Source organism: Ranitomeya imitator, chromosome 3, assembly GCF_032444005.1.
Source record: "Ranitomeya imitator isolate aRanImi1 chromosome 3, aRanImi1.pri, whole genome shotgun sequence".
Classification (NCBI taxonomy): Eukaryota; Metazoa; Chordata; class Amphibia; order Anura; family Dendrobatidae; genus Ranitomeya; species Ranitomeya imitator.
The window spans coordinates 758,615,493-758,640,133 of NC_091284.1; the positions used below are offsets into that span (position 1 = coordinate 758,615,493).

Sequence of the window (24,641 nt, forward strand, 5' to 3'; positions counted from 1 at the left end):
GTGTTGGCAGGTCATCCTGGAATATTTGGTACTAGAGACTTGGTGGCCAGGTCTTTTTGGTGACCTTCCTTGTCGAGGGATGTGCGTTCTTTTGTGCAGTCTTGTGAAGTTTGCGCTCGGGCTAAGCCTTGCTGTTCTCGGGCCAGTGGATTGTTGTCACCTTTGCCTATCCCGAAGAGGCCTTGGACGCACATTTCCATGGACTTTATTTCGGATCTCCCTGTCTCTCAAAAAATGTCCGTCATCTGGGTTGTGTGTGACCGCTTTTCTAAGATGGTTCATCTGGTACCCTTGCCTAAGTTACCTTCCTCCTCTGAGTTGGTCCCTCTGTTTTTTCAGAACGTGGTTCGTTTGCATGGGATTCCGGAGAACATCGTTTCTGACAGGGGATCCCAGTTTGTGTCTAGATTTTGGCGGACGTTCTGTGCTAAGATGGGCATTGATTTGTCCTTTTCGTCTGCATTCCATCCTCAGACGAATGGCCAGACGGAACGAACTAATCAGACCTTGGAAACTTATTTAAGATGTTTTGTTTCTGCTGATCAGGATGACTGGGTTACCTTTTTGCCGCTTGCCGAATTTGCCCTTAATAATCGGGCTAGTTCTGCTACCTTGGTTTCTCCTTTCTTTTGTAATTCGGGGTTTCATCCTCGTTTTTCCTCTGGTCAGGTGGAGCCTTCTGATTGTCCTGGAGTGGACATGGTGGTGGATAGGTTGCATCAGATTTGGAGTCATGTGGTGGACAATTTGAAGTTGTCCCAGGAGAGGGCTCAGCAGTTTGCTAATCGCCGTCGCCGCGTGGGTCCTCGACTTCATGTTGGGGACTTGGTGTGGTTGTCTTCTCGTTTTGTTCCTATGAAGGTCTCTTCTCCTAAGTTCAAGCCTCGGTTCATCGGTCCCTATAGGATCTTGGAAATTCTTAACCCTGTGTCGTTTCGTTTGGATCTCCCGGCATCGTTTGCTATTCATAATGTGTTCCATCGGTCGTTGTTGCGGATGTATGAGGTACCTGTTGTTCCTACGCTTGAACCTCCTGCTCTGGTGCTGGTGGAGGGAGAATTGGAGTATGTTGTGGAGAAGATCTTGGATTCTCGTGTTTCCAGACGGAAACTCCAATATTTGGTCAAGTGGAAGGGTTATGGTCAGGAGGATAATTCTTGGGTGGTTGCCTCTGATGTTCATGCTGCTGATTTGGTCCGTGCATTTCATAGGGCTCATCCTGGTCGCCCTGGTGGTTCTCGTGAGGGTTCGGTGACCCCTCCTCAAGGGGGGGGTACTGTTGTGGATTCTGTTTTTGGGCTCCCTCTGGTGGTTACAGATGGTACTGGGTGACTTATGTTTTCTGCGGTCTCTGGTGTCCACCTGTTCTATCAGGATATGGGAGTTTCCTATTTAACCTGGCTTTCTTGTCATTTCCTCGCCGGCTATCAATGTAATCAGTGTGTCTTGTTACCTCTGCTTCCCGCTTCTGTAATCTTCAGGACAAGCTAAGTTTTTGATTTTCCTGTTCCACGTTTTGCTTAATTTTTTGTCTTAGTCCAGCTTGCAGATATGTGATTCCTTTTTGCTGGTTGCTCTAGTGGGCTGATATTACTCCTCATGTTCCATGAGTTGGCACATGAGTTCAAGTAATTTCAGGATGGTTTTTTGTAGGGTTTTTCGCTGACCGCGCAGTTCACTTTTGTATCCTCTGCTATCTAGCTTTAGCGGGCCTCATTTTGCTGAATCTGTTTTCATAGCTACATATGTGCTTTCCTCTCATTTCACCGTCATTACATATGGGGGGCTGCTATTTCTGTGGGGTGTTTCTCTGGAGGCAAGAGAGGTCTGTGTTTCTTCTAATAGGGGAAGTTAGTCCTTCGGCTGGCGCGAGACGTCTAGGAATCATCGTAGGCACGTTCCCCGGCTACAGCTAGTTGTGTGTTAGGTTCAGGATCGCGGTCAGCTCAGTTTCCATCACCCTAGAGCTTGTTTTGTTTTTTGTGCTTGTCCTTTTGTGATCCCCTGCCATTGGGATCATGACATAAGAGTCAGTCTGTCAGCATTTTCAGTTGACAGGTGGATGCGCTTATCTGTTATAATTCCATCAGTGGCACGAAAAACCCTCTCTGACAGAATGCTAGCAGCAGGGCAGGCCAGGACCTCCAAGGCGTAGAGAGCCAGTTCATGCCATGTGTCCAGTTTGGATACCCAATAATTAAAAGGCACAGAGGAATCACAGAGGACGTTTGTAAGATCAGCAAGGTACTCCCTCAGCATCTTCACAAACATTGCACTTCTTGTGACAGCACCCATTGCCTGTGATGCAGCACAATGGAAGGGTCTGAGAAAACTGTCCCAGAACTTTGCCATTGTTCCCCTGCCTGTGCTGGATTGTACTTCTGCCTCTCTCGCTTGTACTCCTTGGTTGTACAACAAACTCTAACGTCTGCTGCCAGCGTTCTTAGATCGGAATTTTACAAGGGCTCTCTGGTACTGCAACATTTTAGTACACCTGTCTGCTTCTGGAAGAAGAGATTGAAAGTTCTCCTTGTAGCGTGGGTCTAGAAGTGTCACCAACCAGTAATGATTGTCACCGAAATTTTTTATAATGCGAGAGTCACGGGAAGCGCAGCGCAACATAAAGTCAGCCATGGGTGCCAGACTGCTAGCAGGCAAGACTTCTGTGTCCTCACCGACAGGACGACTGACCATGCTGTCCTCCTCCTCCTGTCCTCAGGCCATCCAACAGACGGTATTGACAGCTGTGCTTGTAGTAACGTCTATAGCTCATGAAAGTAGCTCCTATTCTTCCTCCTCCTCTTCCTCATTGTCTACCAATCCACGTTGGGACAACATGAGGCTGGGCTGAGTGTAATCACCCTGTATGATTCCTTGCTCCAATGCAGACAAGCGGGATGGTGACTGTTATGGCTGGTAATTCAGTACCACAATGGACATAGAGGTCAGTACACATACATTGACCTGGCAATAACCCAAAAAATAAGAACGAGCTCTGAGACGTGGGAACTCTGTTGACCGCAATCCCTAATCCTCTCCAACACAACTAGAGGCAGCCGTGGATTGCGCCTAACGCTGCCTATGCAACTCGGCACGGCCTGAAAAACTAGCTAGCCTGAAGATGGAAAATAAGCCTACCTTGCCTCAGAGAAATACCCAAAAGGAAAAGGCAGCCCCCACATATAATGACTGTGAGTTAAGATGAAAAGACAAACGTAGAGATGAAATAGATTTAGCAAAGTGAGGCCCAACTTCCTGAACAGAGCGAGGATAGAAAAGGCAACTTTGCGGTCAACACAAAACCCTACAAAATCCACGCAAAGGGGGCAAAAAGACCCTCCGTACCGAACTAACGGCACGGAGGTACACCCTCTGCGTCCCAGAGCTTCCAGCTAGCAGAAAAAACAAATAGATAAGCTGGAATAGAAAAAACAGCAAACAAATAGCAAAGAGGAACTTAGCTATGCAGATCAGCAGGCCACAGGAACACTCCAGGAGGAAACAGGTCAAACACTAGACCATTGACTGGAAGCAAAGATCCAAGCACCAGGTGGAGTTAAATAGGGTAGTACCTAATGACTTCACCATATCACCTGAGGAAGGAAACTCAGAAGCCGCAGTACCACTTTTCTCCACCAACGGAAGATCACAGAGAGAATCAGCCAAAGTACCACTTGTGACCACAAGAGGGAGCTCTGCCACAGAATTCACAACAGTACCCCCCCCTTGAGGAGGGGTCACCGAACCCTCACCAGAGCTCCCAGGACGACCAGGATGAGCCATATGAAAGGCACGAACAAGATCGGGAGCATGGACATCAGAGGCAAAGACCCAGGAATTATCTTCCTGAGCATAACCCTTCCACTTAACCAGATACTGGAGTTTCCGTCTAGAAACATGAGAATCCAAAATCTTCTCCACAATATACTCCAACTCCCCCTCCACCAAAACCGGGGCAGGAGGATCCACAGATGGAACCACGGGTGCCACGTATCTCCGTAACAATGACCTATGGAATACGTTATGTATGGAAAAAGAATCTGGAAGGGTCAGACGAAAAGACACAGGATTAAGGACCTCAGAAATCCTATACGGACCAATAAAACGAGGTTTAAACTTAGGAGAGGAGACCTTCATAGGAATATGACGAGAAGATAACCAAACCAAGTCCCCAACCCGAAGTCGGGGACCCACACAGCGTCTGCGATTAGCGAAACGTTGAGCCTTCTCCTGGGACAAGGTCAAATTGTCCACTACATGAGTCCAAATCTGCTGCAACCTGTCCACCACAGTATCCACACCAGGACAGTCCGAAGACTCAACCTGCCCTGAAGAGAAACGAGGATGGAACCCAGAGTTGCAGAAAAACGGTGAAACCAAGGTAGCCGAGCTGGCCCGATTATTAAGGGCGAACTCAGCCAAAGGCAAAAAGGACACCCAGTCCTCCTGATCAGCAGAAACAAAGCATCTCAGATATGTCTCCAAGGTCTGATTGGTTCGTTCGGTCAGGCCATTAGTCTGAGTATGGAAAGCCGAGGAAAAAGACAAGTCAATGCCCATCCTACCACAAAAGGCTCGCCAAAACCTCGAAACAAACTGGGAACCTCTGTCAGAAACGATATTCTCTGGAATGCCATGTAAACGAACCACATGCTGGAAAAACAATGGCACCAAATCAGAGGAGGAAGGCAATTTAGACAAGGGTACCAAATGGACCATCTTAGAGAAGCAATCACAGACCACCCAAATGACTGACATCTTTTGAGAGACGGGAAGATCTGAAATAAAATCCATAGAGATATGTGTCCAAGGCCTCTTCGGGACCGGCAAGGGTAAAAGCAACCCACTGGCACGAGAACAGCAGGGCTTAGCCCGAGCACAAATCCCACAGGACTGCACAAAATTACGCACATCCCGCGACAGAGATGGCCACCAAAAGGATCTAGCCACTAACTCTCTGGTACCAAAGATTCCAGGATGACCAGCCAACACCGAACAATGAACCTCAGAGATGACTTTATTCGTCCACCTATCAGGGACAAACAGTCTCTCCGCTGGGCAACGATCAGGTTTATTAGCCTGAAATTTCTGCAGCACCCGCCGCAAATCAGGGGAGATGGCAGACACAATTACTCCCTCTTTGAGGATACCCGCCGGCTCAGATACACCCGGAGAGTCGGGCACAAAACTCCTAGACAGAGCATCCGCCTTCACATTTTTAGAGCCCGGAAGGTATGAAATAACAAAGTCGAAACGGGCAAAAAACAACGACCAACGAGCTTGTCTAGGATTCAACCGCTTGGCGGACTCGAGATAAGTCAAGTTCTTATGATCAGTCAAGACCACCACGCGATGCTTAGCTCCTTCAAGCCAATGACGCCACTCCTCGAATGCCCACTTCATGGCCAGCAACTCTCGATTGCCCACATCATAATTTCGCTCAGCAGGCGAAAACTTCCTGGAAAAGAAGGCAGATGGTTTCATCACCGAGCAATGAGAACTTCTCTGCGACAAAACAGCCCCTGCTCCAATCTCAGAAGCATCAACCTCGACCTGGAACGGAAGCGAAACATCTGGCTGACACAACACAGGGGCAGAAGAAAAACGACGCTTCAACTCTTGAAAAGCTTCCACAGCAGCAGAAGACCAATTGACCACATCAGCACCTTTCTTGGTCAAATCGGTCAATGGTTTAGCAATACTAGAAAAATTGCAGATGAAGCGACGATAAAAATTAGCAAAGCCCAGGAACTTTTGCAGACTTTTCAGAGATGTCGGCTGAGTCCAATTATGGATGGCTTGGACCTTAACAGGGTCCATCTCGATAGTAGAAGGGGAAAAAATGAACCTCAAAAATGAAACCTTCTGAACACCAAAGAGACACTTTGATCCCTTTACAAACAAAGAATTAGCACGCAGGACCTGAAACACCATTCTGACCTGCTTCACATGAGACTCCCAATCATCCGAGAAGATCAAAATGTCATCTAAGTACACAATCAGGAATTTATCCAGGTACTCTCGGAAGATGTCATGCATAAAGGACTGAAACACTGATGGAGCATTGGCAAGTCCGAATGGCATTACAAGATACTCAAAATGGCCCTCGGGCGTATTAAATGCAGTTTTCCACTCATCGCCTCGCTTAATACGCACAAGATTATACGCACCACGAAGATATATCTTGGTGAACCAACTAGCCCCCTTAATCCGAGCAAACAAATCAGAAAACAATGGCAAGGGGTACTGAAATTTAACCGTGATCTTATTCAGAAGGCGGTAATCTATACAAGGTCTCAGTGAACCATCCTTCTTGGCTACAAAAAAGAACCCTGCTCCCAATGGCGACGATGACGGGCGAATATGCCCCTTCTCCAAAGACTCCTTCACATAACTCCGCATAGCGGCGTGCTCAGGCACAGATAAATTAAACAGTCGACCTTTTGGGAATTTACTACCAGGAATCAAATCGATAGCACAATCACAATCCCTATGCGGAGGTAGGGTATCGGACTTGGGCTCATCAAATAGATCCCGGTAATCAGACAAAACCTCAGGAACCTTGGAAGGGGTGGATGACGAAATAGTCAGAAATGGGACATCACCATGTACCCCCTGACAACCCCAGCTGGACACAGACATGGATTTCCAATCTAATACTGGATTATGGACTTGTAGCCATGGCAACCCCAACACGACAACATCATGCAGATTATGCAACACCAGAAAGCAAATAACCTCCTGATGTGCAGGAGCCATGCACATGGTCAGCTGGGTCCAGTACTGAGGCTTATTCTTGGCCAAAGGTGTAGCATCAATTCCTCTCAATGGAATAGGACACTGCAAGGGCTCCAAGACAAACCCACAACGCCTAGCATACTCCAAGTCCATCAAATTCAAAGCAGCGCCTGAGTCCACAAATGCCATGACAGAATACGATGACAAAGAGCAGATCAAGGTAACGGACAGAAGAAATTTTGACTGTACCGTACCAATGGTGGCAGACCTAGCGAACCGCTTAGTGCGCTTAGGACAATCAGAGATAGCATGAGTGGAATCACCACAGTAGAAACACAGCCCATTCAGACGTCTGTGTTCTTGTCGTTCAACTCTGGTCAAAGTCCTATCGCACTGCATAGGCTCAGGTCTAAGCTCAGGTACTACCGCCAAATGGTGCACAGATTTACGCTCGCGCAAGCGTCGACCGATCTGAATGGCCAAAGACATAGACTCATTCAGACCAGCAGGCATAGGAAATCCCACCATGACATCCTTAAGGGCTTCAGAGAGACCTTTTCTGAAAATAGCTGCGAGCGCACCTTCATTCCACTGAGTGAGTACGGACCACTTTCTAAATTTCTGACAGTATACCTCTATTTCATCCTGACCCTGACACAGAGCCAGCAAAAACGCATCGATATTACTTAATGCAGGATCTCCTGACGCAAGAGAAAATGCCCAGTCCTGAGGGTCGCCACGCAAAAAAGAAATAACGATCCTAACTTTTTGACCTGGGTCACCAGAGGAACGAGGTTTCAAAGCCAGAAATAGTTTGCAATTATTTTTGAAACTCAGAAATTTGGTTCTATCTCCAAAAAACAAATCAGGAATAGGAATTCTCGGTTCTAACATAGAATTCTGAACCACAAAGTCTTGAATATTTTGTACTCTTGCCGTGAGCTGATCCACACATGATGACAGACCTTTAATGTCCATTGCTACACCTGTGTCCTGAACCACCCAAATGTCTAGGGCAAAAAAAAAAAAAAAAAAAAACACAGTGCAAAGAAAAAAAAAATGGTCTCAGAACTTCTTTTTTCCCTCTATTGAGAATCATTAGTACTTTTGGCTTCCAGTACTGTTATGGCTGGTAATTCAGTACCACAATGGACATAGAGGTCAGTACACATACAGTGACCTGGCAATAACCCAAAAAAATAAGAACGAGCTCTGAGACGTGGGAACTCTGTTGACCGCAATCCCTAATCCTCTCCAACACAACTAGAGGCAGCCGTGGATTGCGCCTAACGCTGCCTCTGCAACTCGGCACGGCCTGAGAAACTAGCTAGCCTGAAGATGGAAAATAAGCCTACCTTGCCTCAGAGAAATACCCAAAAGGAAAAGGCAGCCCCCACATATAATGCCTGTGAGTTAAGATGAAAAGACAAACGTAGAGATGAAATAGATTTAGCAAAGTGAGGCCCAACTTCCTGAACAGAGCGAGGATAGAAAAGGCAACTTTGCGGTCAACACAAAACCCTACAAAATCCACGCAAAGGGGGCAAAAAGACCCTCCGTACCGAACTAACGGCACGGAGGTACACCCTCTGCGTCCCAGAGCTTCCAGCTAGCAGAAAAAACAAATAGACAAGCTGGAATAGAAAAAACAGCAAATAGCAAAGAGGAACTTAGCTATGCAGATCAGCAGGCCACAGGAACACTCCAGGAGGAAACAGGTCCAACACTAGAACATTGACTGGAAGCAAGGATCCAAGCACCAGGTGGAGTTAAATAGGGTAGCACCTAACGACTTCACCATATCACCTGAGGAAGGAAACTCAGAAGCCGCAGTACCACTTTTCTCCACCAACGGAAGATCACAGAGAGAATCAGCCGAAGTACCACTTGTGACCACAAGAGGGAGCTCTGCCACAGAATTCACAACAGGTGACTCTAATTATGGCGTCATCGCCGCTCACCATCTTGGTACAGTCCTCAAAGTTTTGGAGGATGGTACATATGTCGGACATCCATGTCCACTCCTGAGGTCTTATGTGTGAAGTCTGAACTGAATAACAACGGCCATGTTGATGCTGGTAGTCAACAACTGCCCTCTTCTGCTCACAAATCCTTTCCAACATATGCACTGTAGCGTTCCAATGCGTGGAGACATCGCACACCAGTCGGTGAGTCGGAAGCTGCAAATGCTGCTGAAACACGGCAAGGGTGGCTGAAGCTGTAGCTGAGTTTCTAAACTGGCCAGACAGGTGGTGTACTTTCACTAGCAGATCCAGCAGCTCGGGTAGCTTTTGAAAAAAATGTTGAACAACGAGGTTAAGCACATGGGCCAGGCAAGGTACGTGTGCGAGCTCACCTTGCCTCAGAGCCAGCACCAGGCTCCGGCCATTGTCACACATGACCATGCCTGGCTGTAGGTTCAGTGGTGTCATCCAAAAATCTGACTGATCTTTCAGCGCTGTCCACAGCTCTTCAGCATTGTGCGGACTGTCACCTAAGCAGACTAACTTCAGCACAGCCTGTTGGCGCTTGGCTGAGGCAGTGCTGCTGTGCTTCCAGCTTCTGACTGATGTGCTCATGGAGATGGAGGCTGACGAGAAGGAGGAGGTGCAGGAGCTGTAGACTGTGGGGCCAACCCTTATTGATGTAGGGCCCGCAATTTTCGGCGTGGGGAGAATGTGTTCCATCTCAAGGTCTGACTGGGTCCCGGCTTCCACTATGTTAACCCAGTGTGCCGACAGTGAGATGTACTGTCCCTGCCAACAAGCGCTTGTCCACGTGTCCATGGTTCGGTGGACTTTCCCAGTAACAGCATTGTTGATTGGCAGGGTAATGTTGCGGGATACGTGCTGGTGTAATGCCGTTACGGCAAACTGGGAGAAATAGTTACGACTGGGGACCGAGAACCTTAGGACTGCCACCTCCATCAGGTTGCAGAAAGGAAAGCTTTCGTCTCAATAAGCCTAAAAGGCAACATTTCGAGCGCAAGCAGACAAAAAATATTAGACTTTAGTACTGTGGCCTGTGGGGCATTGGCTGGGTATTTCCGCTTGTGTTCCAATGACTGGGGGATAGACAACTGAAGGCTGCACTGGGACAAGGACATGGATGGGCTTGATGGTGCTAATTGACTGTGGGCAACAACAGGTGCAGAGCACGAAGCATCTTCACATGCACCATGGACAGTGGATTAGCTTCTACGCAAAACAGTGGAAGAAGCAGTGGTGTCACCTGCAGACAGTGTTCCTGGAGCCTGGAGTTCAGCCCACAAAGTCGGGTGCTTTGCTGCCATGTGCCTGATCATGCTGGTGGTGGTCAGGCTAGTAGTTTTGCTACCCCTGTTGATGTGGACACTGCAAGTGCTGCAAGTGGCCTGTTTGGGGTTATCGTCAGAGTCTTTAAAAAATAACCAGACTCAGGAAGATCTAACACTTGGAATGGCCACTTCCGTTATGTTGGTGTTATGAGGAACGGATGCATGCCTTCTGTCTGCGGCCACCACACTGCTTCTTCCTGCCTGTTGGGGTGATATGCCTCCTTCCCCATGTGTGCTGCTGTCCATGCTCTGCATGTCTTCCTGCCAGGATGGGTCAGTTCCTATGTCATCCACCACCACGTCTTCCACATCTGCACCCTGCTCCTCCTCTTTACTTTCTGGCAATTGTGTCTCAACATCGTCCACCGCTTGTGAGACGTTTCCAGCATTGCCTTCGTGTGACTGTGGCTTTTCAAATCTTTGGGCATAGCTACATGCGATCTCATCTGGCCCCAATTCAAGTTGACCGGCCGAGAGTCCGGAATCTTTAAAGGGAAAACTGAACAGCTCTTCGGAGTGTCCAAGTGTGGGATCAGTTGTCTCAGGGCACTCGGCATGGTGGTAGGAAGGAGGATCAGGGTTAGTAATACGCTGTCCACACTCACGGCTACTCAGACTTGACCGTGTGGAAGATGTGGTGGTGGTGGCTAAGTGACTGAATGCATTATCCACTATCCAACCAACAACCATTTCACACTGCTCTGGCTTCAATAGTGGTGTGCTGCGGTTGCCTAGAAACTGGGACAGGAAGGTCAAGCGAGAAGATTTGGGTCTTTGTTGTGGCCCACTTTCAGCTTGGCCACGGCCTTGTCCTCTGCATGCACCATCAGCATCACGTCCACTTCCCCATCCCTTGCCCCTTGCCTTGCCCATTTTAAATGGACTACTGAAATATTTTAAAAGTTCAATACAAATGGATTAATTTTAGGTGATCAGTATGCCTGAAAAGCAAGGATTTGGAGACCACAGCCTTTTTTAACCCCTTCATGACCCAGCCTATTTTGACCTTAATGACCTGGCCTATTTTTTGCAATTCTGACCAGTGTCCCTTTATGAGGTAATACCGTATATACTCGAGTATAAGCCGAGATTTTCAGCACAAATTTTTGGGCTGAAAGTGCCCCTCTCAGCTTATACTCGAGTCACGGTGGGTGGCAGGGTCGGCGGGTGAGGGGGAGAGAGCGCTGAGGCATACTCACCTAGTCCTGGCGCTCCTGACGTTCCCCCTGCCCGTCCCACGGTCTCCGGGTGCTGCAGCTCTTCCCCTCTTCAGCGGTCACGTGGGACCGCTCATTAAACTCATGAATATGGACTCCACAGCCATAGGGGTGGAGCCACATATTCATTCTTTCTGAGCGGTGCCAGTGACCGCTGACAGGAAGATCTGCGGCACCCGGGGACAGTGTGACAGGCAGGGGCAGCGTCAGGAGCGGCAGGACTAGGTAAGTATTTTATATTCATCTGTCCCCGTTCCAGCCGCCGGGCGCCGCTCCATCGTCTATCTGCATTCTGACTGTGCAGGTCAGAGGGTGCGATGACGCATATAGTGTGCGCGGCGCCCTCTGCCTGATCAGTCATTGCAGAGAGACGCCGGAACGAGACGCCGGGAGCTGCAATCAAGAGAGGTGAGTATGGCTTTTTTTTTTTTTATTATTGCAGCAGCAGCAGCAGCAATGGCACAGATTTATATGGAGGATCTATGGGGCAAAAATGAACGGTGCAGAGCACTATATGGCACAGCTATGGGGCAAGAAAAAACGGTGCAGAGCACTATATGGCACAGCTATGGGGCAAGAAAGAACGGTGCAGAGCACTATATGGCAGCTATGGGGCAAGAATGAATGGTGCAGAGCACTATATGGCACAGCTATGGGGCAAGAAAGAACGGTGCAGAGCACTATATGGCACAGTTATGGGGCAATAATGAACGGTGCAGTGCACTATATGGCACAGCTAAGGGGAAATATGAACGGTACAGAGCACTATATGGCACAGCTATGGGGCAAGAATGAACGGTGCAGAGCACTATATGGCACAGCTATGGGGCAAGAATGAATGGTGCAGAGCACTATATGGCACAGCTATGGGGCAAGAAAGAACGGTGCAGAGCACTATATGGCACAGCTATGGGGCAAGAAAAAATGGTGCAGGGCACTATATGGCACCACAGCTATGGGGCAAGAAAGAACGGTGCAGAGCACTATATGGCAGTTATGGGGCAAGAATGAATGGTGCAGAGCACTATATGGCACACCTATGGGGCAAGAAAGAACGGTGCAGAGCACTATATGGCACAGTTATAGGGCAATAATGAACGGTGCAGAGCACTATATGGCACAGCTATGGGGAAATATGAACGGTGCAGAGCACTATATGGCACAGCTATGGGGCAAGAATGAATGGTGCAGAGCACTATATGGCACAGCTATGGGGCAATAATGAATGGTGCAGAGCACTATATGGAACAGCTATGGGGCAAGAAAGAACGGTGCAGAGCACTATATGGCACAGTTATGGGGCAAAAATGAACGGTGCCGAGCACTATATGGCACAGTTATGGGGCAAGAATGAACGGTGCAAAGCACTATATGGCACAGCTATGGGGCAAGAAAGAATGGTGCAGAGCATTATATGGCACAGTTATGGGGCAAGAATGAACGGTGCAGAGCACTATATGGCACAGCTATGGGGCAATAATGAACGGTATGGAGCATCTATTTTTATTTTTGAAATTCACCGGTAGCTGCTGCATTTTCCACCCTAGGCTTATACTCGAGTCAATAAGTTTTCCCAGTTTTTTGTGGCAAAATTAGGGGGGTCGGCTTATACTCGGGTCGGCTTATACTCGAGTATATACGGTAACTCAGGAACGCTTCAACGAATCCTAGCGGTTCTGAGAATGTTTTTTGTGACATATTGGGCTTCATGTTAGTGGTAAATTTAGGTCGATAATTTTTGTGTTTATTTGTTAAAAAAATGGAAATTTGGCTAAAATTTAGAAAATTTCGCAATTTTCAAATTTTGAATTTTTATTCTGTTAAACGAGAGAGTTATGTGACACAAAATAGTTAATAAATAACATTACCCACATGTCTACTTTACATCTGTGCAATTTTGGAAACAAAATTGTTTTGCTAGGAAGTTATAAGGGTTAAAAGTTGACCAGCAATTTCTCATTTTTACAGCAAAATTTACAAAACCATTTTTTTAGGGACCATCTCACATTTGAAGTCAGTTTGAGGGGTCCATATGGCTGAAAATACCCAAAAGTGACACCATTCTAAAAATTGCACCCCTCAAGGTGCTCAAAACCACATTCAAGAAGTTTATTAACCCTTCAGGTGCTTCACAGCAGCAGAAGCAACATGGAAGGAAAAAATGAACATTTAACTTTTTAGTCACAAAAATGATCTTTTAGCAACAATATTTTAGTTTTCCCAAGGGTAACAAGAGAAACTGGACACCAAAAGTTATTGTACAATTTGTCCTGAGTACGCCGATACCCCATATGTAGCGGGGAACTACTGTTTGGGCGCACGACAGGGCTCGGAAGGGAAGGAGCGCCATTTGACTTTTTTCAATGAAAAATTGACTCCAATCTTTAGCGGACACCATGTCGCGTTTGGAGAGCCCCTGTGTGCCTAAACATTGGAGCTTCCCCACAAGTGACCCCATTTTGGAAACTAGATCCCCCAAGGAACTTATCTAGATGCATAGTGAGCACTTTGAACCCCAGGTGCTTCACAAGTTGATCCTTAAAATGAAAAAGTACTTTTTTTTCACAAAAAAAGCCTCAATTTGTTCATTTCCACATGGGCAACAGGATAAAATGGATCCTAAAATTTATTGGGCAATTTCTCCTGAGTACAGTGATACCTCACATGTGGGGGTAAACCACTGTTTGGGCACACGGCCGGTCTTGGAAGGGAAGGAGCGCCATTTGACTTTTTGAAAGAAAAATTAGCTCCAATTGTTAGCGGACACCATGTCGCGTTTGGAGAGCCTCTGTGTGCCTAAACATTTGAGCTCCCCCACATGTGACCCCATTTTGGAAACTAGACCTCCCATGGAACTAACCTAGATGTGCGGTGACCACTTTAAACCCCCAAGTGCTTCACAGAAGTTTATAATACATGCAATGAAACAATTAGGACTCAAAACTAATCGTCAACTACCATAGGTGAAAAAGAAGAGAAAAATAATAAGCGAAAGCAGTCCAGAAATTATGAACTAATAAACTTTATTTTTAATCACTAAAAGAGGATATTACAACCACTATGAAACACACATAAAAATCACTAAGGACAGACAGTAGCCCAATGGACCAAAGTACAGGCAGGAGAGAAAATAATTCCCAATTGAATGCAATAGCACAAAGTGAATCATTCTTGCATAATATTAACCCCTTTTAGACAGTAAAACATAGGGAAGTGAGTATATCTCCCAGAGCATAGTGCTGCCATTTGGCGCAAACCTGTTTAGTATATAGCAAGGCATAGTCCCTGTAACATATAATAAGGTGCCATAGTGCTGAGGTATATAGTATATACAAAGTAAGGGTAGTTTGAATGAAAAGTTCCATTCAATTACCTATCAGGCAGCACCAGGGAGTGTGCAGAGGGTACGTCCGTGTGCTCCGACGCGCATTTCAGATGGCACCTTCGTCAGGGTAACAAGCAAATAAATGTATGTATTAGCGACGGATTGCGACGGATGGCCTCATGTTTCATTCGTCGTTCGCTGGATCCGTCGAAAATTGTCGGTCCAGCGGCCAGAGACAACACACAAAGGAACGCTTTTTGTGTCCGTCAAAAAAACTGACAGTGATGGATCCGGTGCCATCTGGCGTTTGCTAGAATGGAATCCTATGACGCCGGATCTGTTTTTTTAAACTGAGCATGCTTTGATTTTTTTAGGATCCAATTAGCCAGATCAGCTAGTCGGATCCAGTGAAAAAACGGATCCGTCTCATCAGTTTTTCACAATCTGCGACGGATCCGTTTTTTTTTCAAAGTTCGACGAATTGTGACTGATGGCAAAAAAACTGATGTGTGAAAGCAGCCTTATACACCTGATGACGCTGTGCGGCCAGCCAGTCACTGTAATGCCACATCAAAGATGGCTGCGGCATTACAGTGTATGGCAGACAATTCCTGCATGCTGATGCTCTAAAAAATGCCAAAATTAAAAGGAGACCCGAGCTCCCGCCGAATAATCCCGGAAATACTCGTTCTCTCATCACTGCTAAAGACACTTTTCATGAAGGGGGTAAATAATTCTTAGGCTGCAGTAGTCAATAAAATTGGCATTTTGTGATGAATTTGAAGAAAACACTTATTATAGTAGTTGTGTTGAGCTGTTTATATTGTTCTTGCTTTATTTGTTTATTGCAAACAGCAGAAAGTTTGTCTATTTTTCTAACATAATTTGCAATCGAGGTTGAATCATTTTGATTGCAACTGTTCATTAAGTGTTTATCTAATATATAATTGCCTAGAATACTACTTCCTGCAATTTGTGCCAACTTCCGTGGCTTTGTCCGGAGCTAATGTCCGGAGCTAATGTCCGGAGCTAATGTCCGGAGCTAATGTCCGGAGATAAGTGACGTCAACAGTGTCCAGTGTCTGATTGGTTGCCGCCTGCTGCGAGCGACCAATCAGAAAGGTGCCGTACTGTGACACACTCCGCCCGCCATTTTGGTGTGATTTTTGAATTTTTACCTCACAGCAAGTTTCTACTGCGTGGAGGCGGGCCCAGTGACGTTGCTCTTCAAGCTCCTGCCGAATTTCGTCAAAAAAATGATAATACCATTTACCAAAACTATATATATTTAGTTGTGAAGTGGTTCAGTGACATTTTCACACCAATTTTGAACTTTTGTTTGGTGTTTTCTCCATATACTGCCTATTATTCACTGACTGTTATACTGAGAGACTGCCGTTTATTAACCTCTTCTTTGCCACATTGGGTATATTGCTCTATTATTTGCCACATAAGGACATTGTCCATTATTGCCCAGCAATTTCTCTGCAGTATAAACTGCCTATTTATTAATATCTGCATTCCTGCAAAGAACTATTGCCTATTATTAACTGGCTATTTTCCTACTACCTGACACTGCCTCTTATTAACCTGTTGTTTGCCACCACCACGCTTAAAGCTGTTTAGCTTAGCCAACATGAGCTCTAATAGTAAGGATACTAATGACACAGAGCCCAAAGCTGCTGATGGCGCACGTAAGATTAGGTCTGATAGAAAGTATACTAATAATGCAGAGCAAAAAGACGCCGATGCCGCACGTAAGCGCAAACAGCGTGCTAACAAGAGTACAGAGGATAGATGCAAGCGCATGGACACTGTTAAGTATACTAATGACACAGAGTCCAAAGCTTATGATGGCGCACGTAAGATCAGGTCTGATATAAAGTATGGTAATGATGCAGAGCGAAAAGCCGCCGATGGCGGACGTAAGCGCAAACAGCGTGTTAACAAGAGTACAGAGGATAGATGCAAGTGCCTGGATACTGTTAAGTATACTAATGACACAGAGCCCAAAGCTGCTGATGGCGCACGTAAGATCAGGTCTGATATAAAGTATGGTAATGATGCAGAGCGAAAAGCCGTCGATGCTGCACGTAAGCGCAAACAGCGTGTTAACAAGAGTACAGAGGATAGATGCAAGCGCCTGGATACTGTTAAGTATACTAATGACACAGAGTCCAAAGCTGCTGATGGCGCACGTAAGATCAGGTCTGATATAAAGTATGGTAATGATGCAGAGCGAAAAGCCGCCGATGCCGCACGTAAGCGCAAACAGCGTGCTAACAAGAGTACAGAGGAGAGATGCAAGCGCCTGGACACTGTTAAGTATACTAATGACACAGAGCCCAAAGCTGCTGATGGCGCACGTAACATCAGATCTGATAATAAGTATACCAATGACGCTGAGCGAAAAGCCGCCGATGCCGCACGTAAGCACAAACAGCGTGCTAACGAGACTACAGAGGACAAACATAAGCGCCTGGACACTGTTAATGCTGCTTGCAATAAACGCATTACTAATGAGTCTTTTGAGGACAAAACTAATCGATTAAGTAATAAAGCTGCTGCTGCACGCTCTCAACGTTGCAAACATAATATTTCCACGTCCTCAGTCATAGATTCTGCCCACAATACAGCTTCTTTGTCTCCATTCATAGAATGTGTGCAGCTTGAAGCTCCTTTAACCGTTGGTAAATCTGCACGTAAGCGCAAACACTGTCCTACTTACACTCCAAATGATAAACGCCGTCGCCTGCACACTGTTAAGTCTGCTTATAAGACATGCTTCACACATGACTCTTCTAAGGCAACAAACAAACCATTACCAAATGCAGCTGGTGCCCGCCGTGAGTGGCGCAAAAAAACCGCTTGCACCTCCATATTAATAAACTCTGACCACGATACACCTTCCAACTCCTCAGTGATTGAATCTGTGCACAGTGAAGATCCTCTACCAGGTCCACGCTTTATATATGTTGGCTTACAGAAACATTCCAATGCTCCGTTATCACAACCTGTACCTCAACATCCTACAGGTTTTACTAATGATGACAGTACCATAGTAGAACACTCCTGTGGTCCTATGAACTATTTATGTGAACATTGTCAAGCATTACATTTTAATGCTGAGATACCAGCAGATAAAAATTTTACTCTGTGTTGTCACAAGAGTAAAGTGCATATACCTATACCCCAATATCCCGAGGTCTTTAAACGATTGCTGACAGGGGAGAGTGAGTTCAGTAAGAATCTCATGGAAAATATTCGTAGTATTAACAGCTCATTTGCTTTCACCTCCATGGGTGCCAATATATCCCCTCCACCTGGACATGGCCCTTACTGTTTCCGTATACATGGACAAATATATCATCGTACTGGAACTCTACATCCCAGTGATGATCAAGTTCCAGCTTATGCCCAACTGTCAAGAGCTGGTGAGTGCAGCCATTTTTTGTTCTTTCTAATTTATTAATTGTATTATTCTTACATTTGAATAAATAAAGTATATATGGATTCTAGACTCCCGATTCTTTAGAATCGGGCTGCCATCTAGTTAATAATAATTTTGGACTTAATACCAAATGCTGATAAAACAGATTAGATATCTCATGCATACTCTGGGTCTGCATCAATTTTTGCTTGATTTCTCCAAAAATACAGTTGTGAATCAGTCTTATAATTGTACTAAAAAAATCACGAAAACGAGGATACCTGTAATCACCAGTGATGTCGCATTTAATTACAAGCCTAGAATTTGTTACCATGGTTGTGGATAATTATTTCCATATCTCCATAGCTTTTCATTACCTCTAATGATATGATTCAATATGGAAAATATAAAAGAAGTCATTTAGAATAGAACTAGAAATGTACATGATAAATTAGGTTCATGGTGGGAAATGCATGACGGTTCTATCACATGCAATAGTTACTTACTATTCCTGCAGATACTTACATGTGAGATAGATTCTTCATTGGCTCAAACATTCTTGTGCTTATATTTGGAATTTCAATTTTTTCCAGTGCCCTAAAAATAACATAAGGTTAATATTTATTCATTATTGATGAATTTGGCACTTCTTTCCGGTGATGTGCGCCTCAACTAGTGATGAGCGAGTATACTTGTTGCTGGGGTTTTCCAGTGCATGCTCGGGTGGTCTCCGAGTATTTATGACTGATCGGAGATTTAGTTTTCCTTGCCGCAGCTAGATGATTTGCGGCTACTAGACAGCTTGATTACATGTGGGGATTCCCTAGCAACCAGGCAACCCCCACATGTACTCATGCTGGCTAACAGCAAGGAAAACGAAATCTCCAAGCAGTCATAAATAGGAACCGAGTATATTCGCTCATCACTAGCCTCAAACAGAAATGCTATGCTAGTGTGATAGAAATATTTATATCATGTAGATCTCACTTGCATGTATACTCCTCTATAACCATATATACTCATATAATCGCAAATATATCTATATACATTATAATCAATGGCTTAAAATGGCTGACATAAACTAATATAAGCCAGACAGACTGTTCGGTGTTTTCCACCCGAAAAGCAGAAGAACTCCAGATGTATTAAGTGCTGATGCGATGTCTCAACTTTGTCCCAGATGCAGAGAACTTCATTTTAGTTGCTTAATCAGCAGTCATATGTGCATTAATCACAATATTCCATTTATATTCAGATAACCAATAACAGAGGAGCTAGACAATATGTTAATTAACTAACCACCCCTAACCACTCCTTTCTATATGCAATTATAAAACTATGTATCAGGAAATAAAGAGTCAGTATTGATGGAATGCTATGGACACAATGTTGTGCAGTGTCATTCCTTGAGCGCTCAAAATACTCAGTCTTATTGGGAACGGCCGCAGCACACACATGATAGATTTATCCAACCCAAATTTCCATATCAAATGGCGCCCAGCGAGGCATGGATGAAACACACGGCGACCCCGCTGACCGGAGAGACGGAGGTGTTGGCCACGGCCTTGGTTCACGGGACGGAGACTGCGCAGCTCCATAAGTAAGGTAAGAAAATGTTATCATCTTACCTGAAAGTCCCCTGTGCCCAGTCCGGGTCTATACCTCTTGCCGGTCAGGTGTGGTCACCACCGCATTCCCAGGTAGTGTAAAAAGTCCAAAGCCTGTACCCAAAACCCTGGGATCAAGGTGTCTGCTGTGTGCCGTATATGTGTTCTGTGTTTGTGTAACATTCGGGAGAAGCAAGGAACAGTGACTGTTTGTGGTTGCTGGGTAACAGACCGCAGGAGGTCAAATCGCTCGATAAGTTATTGCAGGATTCCCATGCATAGGAGGGACAGGTAGTCCCGAGCAGGTGGTCCCAGGCTCCAGGCACGGGTAGTGATAACTTAGAGGGCTACTGCAGATTCCCATAGTGCCGGCTAACCAGTTAGGATGACGGACCGGGGTGGTAGAATTTTATATACCCATTTGTTTGAAGTTTTTTGTTGTGTTTTTTTGTTTTTCTTTTTGCAATGGGAAATAAGGTGGCCAAGCAACAGGAGGGTCTTTTACTTCCGGATGAGAAAACGGCCAACCAGATAGTGGTAGAACACGAAGGTGTTAAGTACGTGAAGAATTTTAGAAGGTATAAAATATGTGAAATTCATCAGAACGGCAGAATTCAAGCTGCAGAATGGCATGACGTAGAAAGGAAAATAAGGGAAGTTAGCTGATGTTACATTGCTGAATGCTGGTACATGGTATACAGTAGCAGCAGAGCTTACATCGTTTAGGTGGTACAGAGAGATATGTGAGCAAACCAGGAAGTGATTTTTATGTATATAAAATGGGGAAAGGTATTAAGCCATCAGCGCCTCCCCATGCTCTCAATAGATTCCATGGTATAGGGAGTTTTTGCACAGTATGTGGTGTGCCCCGCCCAACCTTTGTATATGGAGATGGAGCTGTTGCTCTGACAATGCAGTCTCAGACTGCATCTGCCATCAAAGAAGAAGGAATTTTCTTCTTGTCTTTCTCCTCCATCTTTTTTCTCTCATTCCTCCTTTTCTCTGTCACTCTTTCTCTCCTCCTTCTCCTCTCTCACTCTCTATCTCCTCTACACATCTACTCCTCCTTCTCCTTCTTCTCCACACCTCTTTCCTCCTTCACTCACCCTCCTTCTCTCCTCCTTCTTCACTCCCCCACCACACCTATCTCCTCCTCCTCTCTCTTCCACACCTCCCATCTTCTCTCTCTCCTCCCTCTGTTCTCCCCCCTCCTTCTACATCACACTCCACACCTCCTCCTTCTCTTTCGCCACACCCTTTGTCTCCTTCTCTCTCTCCCCCTTCTCTAAAACCACCCGTCTTTTGCTCTATCAGCTCCCCTCCCTCACTCTTCACCTCCGCACGTCCTGCCTTCTGCGCACCTTACATCTCTACCTCCTTCTTTTCCTCTGCACCATGTATCTCTTCCTGTTTCACATTCTCCTCCTGCTTTGTTGCCTGTTGGGCAGATGCCAGATTCAAGCAGTGAAGTGTCTCTGTATCCGGTGATCACAGCACAAGGCACATTAAATGTTCCCAATACAGCCCAGCCTCTGACAGTCATGGTATCAGGGGAGGAAGGTGGAGATCCCCTGGTAGAAGGCACCCCCCAAGCTGCAGTAGGCGGCAGACAGCTCAGCCCTGGGTGCAGGGGGGGGGATGTTGTGAATTCTGTGGTCAAGCTCCCTCTTGTGGTCATGAGTGGTACTTCGCCTGGTTCTGTCCATGAGCTTCCTCTGGTGGATGTGAGAGGGGCTGCGGCTTCTGAGTTTCCTTCCTCAGGTGACGAGGTTAAGTCGTTAGGTGCTGCTCTATTTAACTCCACCTAGTTCTTTGTTCCTAGCCTCCAGTCAATGTTCCAGTATTGGTCTTGCTCTCTCCTGGATCGTTCTTGTGACCTGTCTTACCTGCATAAGCTAAGTTCTGCTTGTGTTACTTTTGTTTGCTATGTTTTCTGTCCAGCTTGCTATATTGGTTTGTCTTGCTTGCTGGAAGCTCTGGGACGCAGAGGGAGCACCTCCGTACCGTTAGTCGGTGCGGAGGGTCTTTTTGCGCCCTCTGCGTGGTTGTTTGTAGGTTTTTGTGCTGACCGCAAAGCTATCTTTCCTATCCTCGGTCTATTCAGTAAGTCGGGCCTCACTTTGCTAAAATCTATTTCATCTCTGTGTTTGTATTTTCATCTTAACTCACAGTCATTATATGTGGGGGGCTGCCTTTTCCTTTGGGGAATTTCTCTGAGGCAAGGTAGGCTTATTTTTCTATCTTCAGGGCTAGCTAGTTTCTCAGGCTGTGCCGAGGCGCCTAGGTCTGGTCAGGAGCGCTCCACGGCTACCTCTAGTGTGGTGTGATAGGATTAGGGATTGCGGTCAGCAGAGTTCCCACGTCTCAGAGCTCGTCCTATGTTATTAGTAACTATCAGATCATTTTCTGTGCTCTTAACCACCAGGTCCATTGTGGTTCTAAATCACCAGTTCATAACAGTACTGGAGGCCCAAAGTACTAATGCTTCTCAATAGAGGGAAAAGAGAAGTTCTGAGACCATTTTTTTTTTCTCTGCACTGTCTTTTGTCTTTCTTTTCCCCTAGACATTTGGGTGGTTCAGGACACAGGTGTAGTGATGGACATTAAAGGCCTGTCTTCTTGTGTGGATCATCTCACTGCAAGAGTACAAAATATTCAAGACTTTGTGGTTCAGAATTCTATGTTAGAACCTAGAATTCCTATTCCTGATTTGTTTTCTGGAGATAGAGCTAAGTTTCTGAGTTTTAAAAATAATTGTAAACTATTTCTGGCTTTGAAACCCCGCTCCTCTGGTGACCCAGTTCAACAAGTTAAGATCATTATTTCTTTATTATGTGGCGACCCACAAGACTGGGCATTTTCCCTTGCGCCAGGAGATCCTGCATTATGTGATATTGATGCATTTTTCTGGCGCTCGGATTGCTCTATGATGAACCTAATTCAGTGGATCAGGCAGAGAAAAATTTGCTGGCTCTGTGTCAGGGTCAGGATGAGGTAGAGATATATTGTCAGAAGTTTAGGAAGTGGTCTGTGCTCACTCAATGGAATGAATGTGCGCTGGCAGCAATTTTCAGAAAGGGTCTCTCTGAAGCCCTTAAGGATGTCATGGTGGGATTTCCTATGCCTGCTGGTCTGAATGAGTCTATGTCTTTGGCCATTCAGATCGATCGACGTTTACCTGAGCGTAAAACTGTGCACCATTTGGCGGTATTATCTGAGCATAAACCTGAGCCTATGCAATGTGATAGGACTTTGACCAGAGCTGAACGGCAAGAACACAGACGTCGGAATGGGCTGTGTTTTTACTGTGGTGATTCCACTCATGCCATCTCCGATTGTCCTAAGCGCACTAAGCGGTTCGCTAGGTCTGCCACCATTGGTACGGTACAGTCGAAATTTCTTTTGTCCGTTACTTTGATCTGCTCTTTGTCATCCTATTCTGTCATGGCATTTGTGGATTCAGGCGCTGCCCTGAATTTGATGGACTTGGAGTTTGCTAGGCGCTGTGGGTTTTTCTTGGAGCCCTTGCAGTATCCTATTCCATTGAGAGGAATTGATGCTACGCCTTTGGCCAAGAATAAGCCTCAATACTGGACCCAACTGACCATGTGCATGGCTCCTGCGCATCAGGAGGATATTCGCTTTTTGGTGTTGCATAATCTGCATGATGTGGTCGTGTTGGGGTTGCCATGGCTACAAGTCCATAACCCAGTATTGGATTGGAAATCTATGTCTGTGTCCAGCTGGGGTTGTCAGGGGGTACATGGTGATGTTCCATTCCTGTCTATTTCATCATCCACCCCTTCTGAGGTCCCAGAGTTCTTGTCGGATTACCGGGATGTATTTGATGAGCCCAAGTCCGATGCCCTACCTCCGCATAGGGATTGTGATTGTGCTATCAATTTGATACCTGGTAGTAAATTCCCAAAGGGTCGACTGTTTAATTTATCCGTGCCTGAGCACGCCGCTATGCGCAGTTATGTGAAGGAATCCCTGGAGAAGGGGCATATTCGCCCGTCACCGTTAGGAGCAGGGTTCTTTTTTGTAGCCAAGAAGGATGGTTCGCTGAGACCTTCTATAGATTACCGCCTTATAAATAAGATCACGGTTAAATTTCATTACCCCTTGCCATTGTTATCTGATTTGTTTGCTCGGATTAAGGGGGCTAGTTGGTTCACCAAGATAGATCTTCGTGGTGCGTATAATCTGGTGCGTATTAAGCGAGGCGATGAGTGGAAAACTGCATTTAATATGCCCGAGGGTCATTTTGAGTATCTAGTGATGCCATTCGGACTTGCCAATGCTCCATCAGTGTTTCAGTCCTTTATGCATGACATCTTCCGAGAGTACCTGGATAAATTCCTGATTGTGTACTTGGATGACATTTTGATCTTCTCGGATGATTGGGAGTCCAAGTCCAGTGCCCTACCTCCGCATAGGGATTGCGATTGTGCTATCGATTTGATTCCTGGTAGTAAGTTTCCTAAAGGTCGACTGTTTAATTTGTCTGTGCCTGAGCACGCCGCTATGCGGAGTTACGTAAAGGAATCCTTGGAGAAGGGTCATATTCGCCCGTCATCGTCGCCATTGGGAGCAGGGTTCTTTTTTGTGGCCAAGAAGGATGGTTCGTTGAGACCTTGTATTGATTACCGCCTTCTAAATAAAATCACAGTTAAATTTCAGTACCCCTTGCCGCTGCTGTCTGATTTGTTTGCTCGGATTAAGCGGGCTAGTTGGTTCACCAAGATAGATCTTCGTGGTGCGTATAATCTTGTGCGTATTAAACAGGGCGATGAATGGAAAACAGCATTTAATACGCCCGAGGGCCATTTTGAGTACCTTGTTATGCCATTCGGGCTTTCCAATGCTCCATCAGTATTTCAGTCCTTTATGCATGACATCTTCCGAGAGTACCTGGATAAATTCCTGATTGTATACTTGGATAATATTTTGGTCTTCTCGGATGATTGGGAGTCTCACGTGAAGCAGGTTAGAATGGTGTTCCAGG

At 45.9% G+C, this 24,641-nt stretch overlaps 1 protein-coding gene across 1 annotated transcript in view; it reads right to left on the reverse strand.

Annotated features, from left to right (window-relative positions):
• Nucleotides 1-24,641, reverse strand: part of RXFP2 (relaxin family peptide receptor 2) — a 513,675-nt gene that overhangs the window by 83,897 nt on the left and 405,137 nt on the right. The window contains exon 14 of the mRNA XM_069759002.1: nt 18,552-18,623. Coding sequence (XP_069615103.1) covers nt 18,552-18,623 — 72 coding nt within the window. The remainder of the gene's footprint in view (nt 1-18,551; nt 18,624-24,641) is intronic.